This window comes from Anopheles marshallii, chromosome 2, assembly GCF_943734725.1.
Source record: "Anopheles marshallii chromosome 2, idAnoMarsDA_429_01, whole genome shotgun sequence".
Taxonomy (NCBI): domain Eukaryota; kingdom Metazoa; phylum Arthropoda; class Insecta; order Diptera; family Culicidae; genus Anopheles; species Anopheles marshallii.
Window position 1 is genome coordinate 28,395,909 of NC_071326.1, and position 10,226 is coordinate 28,406,134.

At 39.6% G+C, this 10,226-nt stretch overlaps 1 protein-coding gene across 1 annotated transcript; it reads left to right on the forward strand.

The window, feature by feature from the left end:
* Positions 1 to 389: 389 nt before the first annotated feature.
* On the forward strand, positions 390 to 1,478 carry LOC128717816 (uncharacterized). The gene is made up of 3 exons (XM_053811489.1): positions 390 to 404; positions 888 to 1,223; positions 1,299 to 1,478. The coding sequence occupies exons 1-3, from the start codon at positions 390 to 392 to the stop codon at positions 1,476 to 1,478; spliced, it is 531 nt and encodes a 176-aa protein (XP_053667464.1).
* Positions 1,479 to 10,226: the final 8,748 nt, after the last annotated feature.

A 10,226-nucleotide genomic window follows, 5' to 3' on the forward strand; every position in this document is an offset into this window, starting at 1 on the left:
TAAGTGGGGCGGCCCGGTAGCATGATGATAGCGGCACCGGTCTTTACACGAACGGACTGGACCAAAATCCCATCAGGACCAATCCCCCGTAGCAAGGACTGACTATCCGGCTACGTGGAAAAATAAGTCGATACGGTCAGGTCGTTCTAACGAAAAAAAAGAACCGTATAAGCTCAAACGGCAGACGGCAGGCAAATTGACCACTTTTGGCAGTGCGTTGTACCGAGAAGTCATACAACAATCATACTTTCGCATTACAACAATCTTACTTCTTCATTGCCGCGGTTTGAGCTGCTCGTCAGAGGTTTTCGATGGTCCAGTGGTGATGGACCAGACCAGGCCTGGTACACGGTTTAAACGAGGACTACATAAAGCATGCAGATGCCAACATGGCGTCATCAATTGTAATCAATTGATGAGTGCGTGAACTGTTCATTGAATTGATTTTCATCTCGTTAAGTCATTAATACCGATGAAAAAACAATAAGTGCACCTTCACTGCACGTGTGATCACTGTATTTCTGTATTACACTGGAAGAATTAGGAATAGAATTGTACAACCATGTGACAGTGCGAGCGATTGTCCGGTAATCCATCTTCATTTCGAGATCTTAATCTAAAACCATAATTTAAAATTATTCTACACTAAGTGTACTTAGATTGCTATCTTTTCAAAACCGGAATTATTGGGTCGTAGCGTCAAGGATATGAACATTGAAACAGATCTGCTCATTAACTGATAGCCTGCCTGACAAAGAAGTGGTTAGCGAATTTTTCTGCTCTTATCAGCTATGTTACGGTGCCGGGATGTCCTGTTGATCATAGCTATATTATTGAGCATATGCCAATTTCCTGAGGGTGGAGTTTTTGACGTTTACGAAAAACAGAAAAATGAGACACGTCCATTTTCGATCCGAGTTACACGAGTGATGTGCATAGATACCCCTTACGAGGAATCGGAGCTCCTTGAATGTCGGGTGATCTTAAGACGAAAGCAAAGATCGTTGATAAGTGTGTCCATGTACGTGCCAAAAGTGTATAATTTCATGTGGTTGCAGTTTCGATTACACTACAAGTTTACAACTTTTCAACCGTTTTTAATGGAAGGAGAGATTGAGGTCTGTACCTATTTGAAGCGCCCACAGTTAAATCCGCTATACAACTACATGCATGGTATGTTGAAAGATCTGCTTCCTAGTACTGTCCATCCATGTCCTCACGGAGTAAGTGGTAATGAAACAAGAGTACAATGTGGCCTTGCTGCAATTGAGTTTTTTTTCTATTTGCATGATTTATAGAATAAAACGTACGCTGAAAGGACCGAGTTTAAGGAAGAATATGCGCCCAGGTCCATCCCAGCGGGAGACTACAGAATGGATCTAAGATTTGCTTCTAGATCTAATGTAACTTTGTTTTTTATACAAACATTCTTTACTGCCAGGCGTAGAGGAGTTCTGGGATCAATGTTGGAGTGGTGATTTTTTCTATAAGTGCACTACGTTGTACGTTAAAACGATATAAATAAAGATCACTGAACACAGCAATACTCCACTAATCCAGGGGTCTCCAAATTACGGCCCTCGAAAGCCGCCAGTGCGGCACGCGTCGCTATCGCTGTTGTTACAATTTTAAGAAATTGTTATCTAATTTAAAATGTTATGATATTGTTTAACTGTTCAAATCTCAATTACTATAATAGTCAGTAACGCTAAATACTAGAAGTAGTGAAAAAAGTCACGTCGAGCGCACCCTCATTTGTAAATTACCCGCAAGATAATGTGTGAGTGGTCCCCACGCTATCGTTGTTTCATCCAATGCGGCCCGCGGGCTGAAAAATTTGGAGACCCTGTAAATGTGTAAAGTGTGGTAAAATTTGTACATCACTTCTATACCAATGCTATATGAAACATTTTTTCCAAGCTCCTGCATTGCGCCAATGAACGTTTTTTAAAGTGTCTAGCATTCGCATGGTTATATCGACGACTGGATATTGCTTTTTAACAGAAGTAATAGGTGAGGTACAGCAGCATAAATCCATACAAACGAATATGTTAGTATATTTATTGAAAATAAATAGGAGTATATGCGACACGAATGTATAACTTAAGTACTCGTTGTTGATGTTACAGTAATCCATTGAATTTGTAAAGAGCTGCCAGCTTCTGTGTGCAATGAATAAGCAACGAAAAAAAAGCATGAATAAGCAACGAATTAGCAATGAATTTTAATCCACCGAGGGAGTGAGCGCTTGATTTACTAAAGCAGTAAAGTAAAATTACCCATGACTATGTTTTAGTAACAGCAATTGCCTGGTTATCCATCTTCATATCGAGATCTTAATCTACAACCATAATTTAAAATTATTCTTCACTAAGTGTACTTAGATCGCTATCTTTTCAAAACCGGAATTATTGGGTCGTAGCGTCAAGGATATGAACATTGAAACAGATCTGCTCATTAACTGATAGCCTGCCTGACAAAGAAGTGGTTAGCGAATTTTTCTGCTCTTATCAGCTATGTTACGGTGCCGGGATGTCCTGTTGATCATAGCTATATTATTGAGCATATGCCAATTTCCTGAGGGTGGAGTTTTTGACGTTTACGAAAAACAGAAAAATGAGACACGTCCATTTTCGATCCGAGTTACACGAGTGATGTGCATTGATACCCCTTACGAGGAATCGGAGCTCCTTGAATGTCGGGTGATCTTAAGACGAAAGCAAAGATCGTTGATAAGTGTGTCCATGTACGTGCCAAACGTCTATAATTTCGTGTGGTTGCAGTTTCGATTACACTACAAGTTTACAACTTTTCAACCGTTTTTAATCGAAGGAGAGTTTGAGGTTTGTGCCTATTTGAAGCACCCACAGATAAATCCGCTATACAACTACATGCATGGTATGTTGAAAGATATGCTTCCTAATACTGTTCATCCATGTCCTCACGGAGTAAGTGGTAATGAAACAAGAGTACAATGTGGCCTTGCTGCAATTGAGTTTTTTCTATTTGCATGATTTATAGAATAGAACGTACGTTGAAAGGACCGAGTTGAAGGAAGAATATACGCCCAGGTCCATCCCAGCGGGAGACTACAGAATGGATCTAAGATTTGCTTCTAGATCTAATGTAACCGTGATATTTATTCAAACTTTCTTTACTGCCAGGCGCAGAGGAGTTCTGGGATCAATGTTGGAGTGGTGAATTTCTCTGTAGATACACTATACTGTATGAACAAAATTTACGAATAAAGATTTCCAAATGAGGCCATGCTGCGTTGTACGGCTTACAGCGTTTTATTACAAAATATTTGTTTGACAGTTGAAAGGCGCTAATGATAATGAAGAATAAATGTTGCGTTGTGCATGGCAGCTTCGTTGATTGTCTTAATATTGTTTAAAGTAAAGGCAATCCCCGAGATACGCGATTTTTATTATACGTGGATTTGGAGATATCCGGTTTTTAAAAATTTTACAGCTTAGTTAGTCTATAGCACGAAAACAAAGCAAAAAGTTAGATTCTTTTTTGAAAATCCCTTGATTCGTCATATAAAACGTTTTTTTTTAGTTTATTTGAATTTATTCTTTCAAAAAGTCGCTTGATCAGACTATCTAGATACGTTAATAGTCGAAGAAAGCTAGAAACAGCAGGTAAGGACCTCAACTTCTTGAGGTACTAGCAGTAGGTAGTAAGGGTAGCTCCATTAAATAGGAAACGTCTGTAAATGGAAATGTACTGTAGGCAATGAATGTAAAGATATCTTCTACGACGCGTTGAATCGCGGTCCCGATCCGAAACACTTTGAGCCTTTTTAGCTTTTAGCTTCCAATTAAATTTCACAAATAGTTGTACAGATTCGTCCACTTAGTCGGCCGGTCGGGATCCAAAAGAAGACTCCTAGTCGTAGGCGCCTTCTCCTGTCTGTCACCTTTCGGTTCCCAGCCGAAAACGTCCCAATTATCGCTCTCTGCTGGGAGCTAGCGCCACTTATATTCTGTACTAAAATTTATCCCTTGCACGATCGCGTCGTTACAACGAGACAACTACGTTTTACGACTTAATCAAACCCTCCTAGAAAAAGTGATTTATGGTACTTCAACCCTGGCTTACTTTTGCTTTATTTATCAGTAGCTGGTTAGTCAGTGTGTGAAAAAACACAAGAAACAGTAACTTTTTGGCGATAGTTTATTACTTGGTGGACTGTATGTGAAACAACCTTGATCGATAATCAAAATTTTGCTTTTACGCATACGTGTTCATCAACAAATGCCTCTACTCGCTGAAAAATTCGAACTGGACATATTGAATGCACGCCCCCAAATGCAACTAATTTGACCTACATCGAACATTCAGTAAGTTGGAAAATGGTAGGGCCATTTTCATCATGATCGCCTTTGCAATGTTCAACCCTCATTAAAGTAAATACAGGAAATATCCAATCGAAGCGATACGCTTAATTGTACGTATTTCGGTAAAGTGCTGGAAATAAGCATGACATAATGAAGATCACTTGACATATTAATCCGTTCGCCTTTATGCCAATAACCAACCAATACAAAAGCAGCATTTTGAAGCAGCTCAGTTTAAAATCATGGTTGATAGTTTGAAGGTAGTATCGTCTCTCGTCGTTCTTGCATCGATTTTGGGGTATTTTAACTGTCACGAAAAATTTTAACTCCAACCAACGAAGAAACGAAACCCAATCGTACAACACACAATATTTGGAAGTGGAGCTCTTAGAATGTCGATCAACCTTGAGAAGAAATCAGATGCCGTTGTTACGTGTAGTGTTATTTGTGCCCAAGATTTGCATTTACATAAAGTTAATGTACTACAAAGTAGTACTTTAACTACAGTACCAGGTAAAATAGTATCTCTACTACAAGTTCAAAACGTACCAACCATTCTTGTTTAATGGTGAACTCAAAGGATGTTCTTCGTTGCGAGTGTTTCATCGTGGAATTAAGCAAAATCCTCTCACCACCTATCAGTCAGTGACTTCGATTGTGTATAATTATTATATTTACTTACAGAATAGAACGTACGTAGTTCATAGTGTGTTTAAAAAGGAATATAGACTTAAATCTATTCCTGCCGGTGACTACAGTTTCGATCTTCGGTTTGTAACCGAACAGATTGTAACGATGTTATACATGCTAGCATGTCTCGTCGCTCCAAGAAAAGCCGTATTCAACTCTATGCTAGAGTGATAATTATTGAGCTTTTTACAATTGTAAAAGAGGTCAATTTATAAACCAATGTCGATGAACCATTCGGTTGTTTTATTTGTTAGTTTAAATGATTTGAATTGCTATGAACAGTGAAGCAGCAGGAAACTGGAAGAAAAAATGTCAACTAATCAGCACTAGCTAGATCACACTTTGTAGATAATAACAAATTGTTCACGCTACTTATACGAATTACAATTTGTACGGCAAAGCAAGTTCATCTGAGAGCTTGACTGTAGTGGATACATTATTTTATAATAGTGCTTGCGGTTCCGATCATGCACTTAAAAATTTTACCACACACTTAGTAATAAATTTGTACCGTTTAGAACAAATAATATTTGAAGAAATTCGATCAAAATCATAGAGCCTAAAGTGAGGTAAAAAAGTAAATGCAGTAAAACTGTGAACTTTGTATTGGCTAATTCATACCCATTGTGCCGCAGTGGTATCCAAAGCTTTGAATCGAAAGCTTCGAAATTCATGCTAGCGACATCTAGCATGCAGTAGCGTAATTATGTTTGGTTAATTTTTAGCGCTACTTTGACGAGTCGTTATTTTTTTGTTTTGAGTAGTCTTCTACATTATTTCCACTAATTGGAAAATACAGCAAATGTTCCAAATGTTACGGCCATAATGATAAATGCCCTAATGGATAAATAATAATAACATTTCCACTAAATAATAATTCATATCTGGATAGTGTCTGTAAGGTTAAAGATTTACCATATTTGAACAAGTTTTGTACTATTGATGTGATATGCTTTGGTAGTGCGTATTACTTGCAACTCGGTAATCACTAGTAGCGTTACAGAATTAAGCCTTTTTTAATGGAACTTTATTACACTTGAAACAATAGCGGCTATCAATATTAAACTCCGTTCAATCGCCCCTTCGAAGACCGGAACAGAGTTAAAAGGTAAGCAACTTTGTTCGCCACCAAGCTACCCCCGAAAATCATGCGCACAATCAATAATATATGCAGGGACCCCGTTAAGACTGCAAACTTCTCCCGTCCCCCGCGGAGGATGTTAGAACCGTTGCAATGTAAATGAAAATTATAATGCACAAAATAGCGATGCCCGCTGCCTCTCTATCGGCTGCTGCACTCATAGGGGGTGTCGCTGTTTTTCATCTTCCGTGCGCTTTGCAGAGTAACGTTGCGGAATTTCAATAACATTTGTTGGCACGGTTCGAAAGATGCAGTCATGTTGGTTGGTGGTCCGTCCGGAAACTTCGGATCGCCGTAGGACAAACACACACACACACACACACACACGAACGAGTTTGCTCGCAGTACCGTTGTAACTACACTGCTGGCTGGTGTGGCATCGTCCGGCTAGACAGGACAAGTGGCCGGGAGTATGCTAGCAAAACCGAGGCCGCATAAAGGTTAGATTAGATCAGCTTACCCGCTCCAGCATTGTAGCTTCTTTCTGGAACCGAAGACTCCAGCGCCCGTGGGGGCAGTGTAGGAAGGTTTTGGTGAAACATTTGCAACATAACCTCAACAAGGCCACAATTGCCCAACATCGGCATCGGGAGGGTTGGGGCAGAAACACGTCCCCAAAGAATACACTCGCACGAGAGTGAATGTTTATTCATCCTTTTGATGGAGCTAAGAAGGGGGGAGGAAGGGGGGGTTGGGCGGTTCGCGGCAAACGGTGAGATGGAAGATCCGCATCTGCTGACCAGGTTTCTTGGGCCGTTTGCGTGCTGCCAGCGTGAACTAAGGTAATATGTAAATTAGATTTTAAAATATAATAGATATGATGACACAGAATATTAAACACCGATCCACCCGTACGATGCTACCTACTGGCCTTTCGAACCACTGTAAAGATGAGGTAAGTTGCGGCGGTTGTTCTATGCTCAGCAGCACATCGAACACGATGCGTGGGTTTGGCACTTATGTCTACGGCGGAAGGATCGTCGGTAGGCACCTGGAACACAGTACCGTGCACGACAGGCGTGCTGGGCGCCATTTTCGTTCGAAACGGAATAAAGAACTCGATTTAGATACCGCACCAAAAGCTTCAAATTGTTTGCCAATCGTATTGGTTTCAGTTATAGACAGTTAATCAGCGATTGGAAGAATCAAATTCGTGGTGTGAAAAGAAAGAAAGATATAAACTGAATCATTTTTGCGTTCTTGGAACGTTTAAAAAAACTCGGGAAAAGTTAATTCTGGAAAATTCTACGTTTAATTACATGCGATGATGCGCATAAATGGAGTTTCGGTGGTTTGTAATGTTCTAGATAGCCATTATAATTGCCTCAACACGGTCAACTTAATCGGAAAACAATTCATTTATGATTCGCAAATAATTAGATAAAAATTGTTCGTGTAACCTAACGCTACCACTTCACGCTTCAAACAGTAAAAACGATGCAGTGCCGAGGAATTGCATACTATTGGGCGTTTTGTTTACAATTTTTGTTTATTATAATCAAGCGCTTAACATAACTAAAGTGGAGCGCTGATTATCCGTGCTCATCGGGACTCGACGGTTACCAGATCGGATAACACGGATAACGGATAATTATCTCCTTTTTTATAACAAATAGTGTATAATGTATCAAGGCTTTTTTGGTCTATAATTTATTTTTCCTGTGTGTTTTATTGTTGCAAAAGACACTGTAGTAGTTGTTTTTTTTTATTTGAGCTCTTCTTGTCTATCAAAATTGGGTCTTTCATTTCTCCTGTCAACGATGTTGCATGGAAAAATTAAAATTTTCTTAGGATAAAATTTCCTTAACTGTCATTCCCGAGCTGGACGCATAATCGGCACTCCACTGTATAAGGAAACTTAATAATTTTTGTTTTTTTAGTGCAATTTAAAATGTAAGAACTAGAATAATTCGGCCGAGTACACCCGTGATAAGGTGGCCATTCAATGTTTAGAGAAGGAAATGTCTTCGATTTTGTCTTGTTAATGTGAATTGTATCTTAGGTTTGTATTTAGAAATTCTACCTACGTTTAATTATAAGCAATACGACCTGGCCGTTCTTGTTGAATAAAAAAAATGATCGAAATGCAATTTTTGGGCTTTTCAATTTTTTTTACATTTTCCCAAACAAATTTCAAACGTTTATAGTTTGAAGTTTTTTAAGTTTGAATTTTAAATGTTAGTTTAAATATTTTTTTATTGCGATTTTCAATTGCTAATGAATGCTATTTTAATGTTTTTTTTAATAAATTGTATGAGTAAACTTGCTACAATCGGATTTATTTTTAAATTTTAAAAAAGATTTAAAGTATAAAATTTAAGTTTAAGATTTAAGTATTTAATTTTTAAAACGGATTTAAGTATAAAAAATACCTGTGTTTTTCTAATGAGCCTCATTAAAATACTAACCTAGCTATCCGTATATTTCGCAAGTAAATATTTTTATATGAGTACAGGAGCCTATCCAATGTGAGGAAATAACGGTGCAAACGAGATGCGTTCAGTCTAAAACGGCGCAAAGCCGAGCACAACGATTTTTTAGACGAACTAACACGTTTTATTGGGCTGAGTGTAGAAATGTAATTATCACCATATAAAACATTCCATCGCTGTTTACTTCGAGCACTATGGAAATGCGCATGATCGTTTACCACGATGATCCATATAGTTACGTTAAGCACTGTAGTTTAGTTCAGAGCATTCATTTTTGTAATAAAAGTATTTTATTCGATGATAAAAATGATTTCCTTAGCTCTTAGCGCAAAAGTATGCTCCATAGACGGAATATAAATTTAAATCGAATTTCTCTTGGCTTTGAATTCAATATTAAATAAGATATTAAACAATTTTCCCAATATTTTCTACATCAAATGTCTTCTAAATGCAGTAAAGGCTCCTATGAACAGAAAAATGTATGAGCTCTTGGGTAATAAGTATCACTGGGTGGCTCTTGACCGTATCCCGGCAATTACGCAGAAACCCATTCACCAAACAAAGCGTTGATATCTAGCTTTTCAAGTGATTGTTTCGTCTGCAAATGAGGTGAGCCTCAGTCTACCATTCTACCCACTGACGGTAGGGCAATAAAATGATACGTCTACTTGCGTTTTTTCCCCTCCCAAGTAGCCACCCACCAACAGCATCTCTTTTAAGGACGTTGGTGGAGAACTATCGGCTGCTACAGGAAGTTTTAATTAAAAAACTGCCGTAAAACGTGCCGCACTCACACCGCTTGGCGTCCCCGAGTGATCACAGATTCTGGTCGAAAGCCACGCAGGGAATGTTTGTCGTTGATGTATCTATTTACTTACGCAACGTTCAGCCGGCGCTAGCGTACACGCACGCACAGCGGTAGCGAGACACTGAGGGATTTCCTAATTTCAGGCCCCCTTATTTGTTGCCGGCCTGCTGGTTACCCTTTTCCGGCTGTCCATCATATCGTCCATCATGTCGTACCTTTGCACCGGGTATGCCTCGGTACCTAGCCATTGGCCACCGGTTGGCTCCCAGAGGTTTCATTCTGTGATAATGAAATTAATTAAAATCACTTTACCCATCTTCGGGCTGGGAAGATCATGCGGTCGAGTCGGTGCTCACAGTGGTAACGGCCGTTCGTGGACCGTTGCGGAAGTACTGGCCGGGTGGTGTTGTGACAGACGCAGCTCGGATACGGGTTCCGATAACAGAAAAGGATAACAAGTGTTGCTTCGAGGGCAGGCAGTGCAGCGTTAGCCATGCCTCATTGAGGGGCACAAGTTGTCACTAGTATTGCCGTGCTGGGGCCGATGGGAAAGTTGGTCCGACCACAACCGGATTGACGACCGGTGACGATACTACTGCCGAGACTTTGGTGACCATTCAAAATTGGAAAATTTTTGGACGACGTGATTGAGTAGACGATGGTTTCGGTTATGGTGAGGCGAATTCCGGATAGGCATCGGTACCGGTTTGGTGGTTTTGGAGCAATGGCAGGCTTATGGTTTTATTACCTTGCGACAACATGGTGCATTTTTGTTGCAGGAAAGTTGAAGGTTCTATAATACGGCGAGA

Excerpts from the sequence above, each read along its gene's own strand:
- LOC128717816 (XM_053811489.1), top strand. Across the intron at positions 1,224-1,298 it reads TCCATCCATGTCCTCACGGA|AATAAAACGTACGCTGAAAG; the intron begins GTAAGTGGTAAT and ends CATGATTTATAG.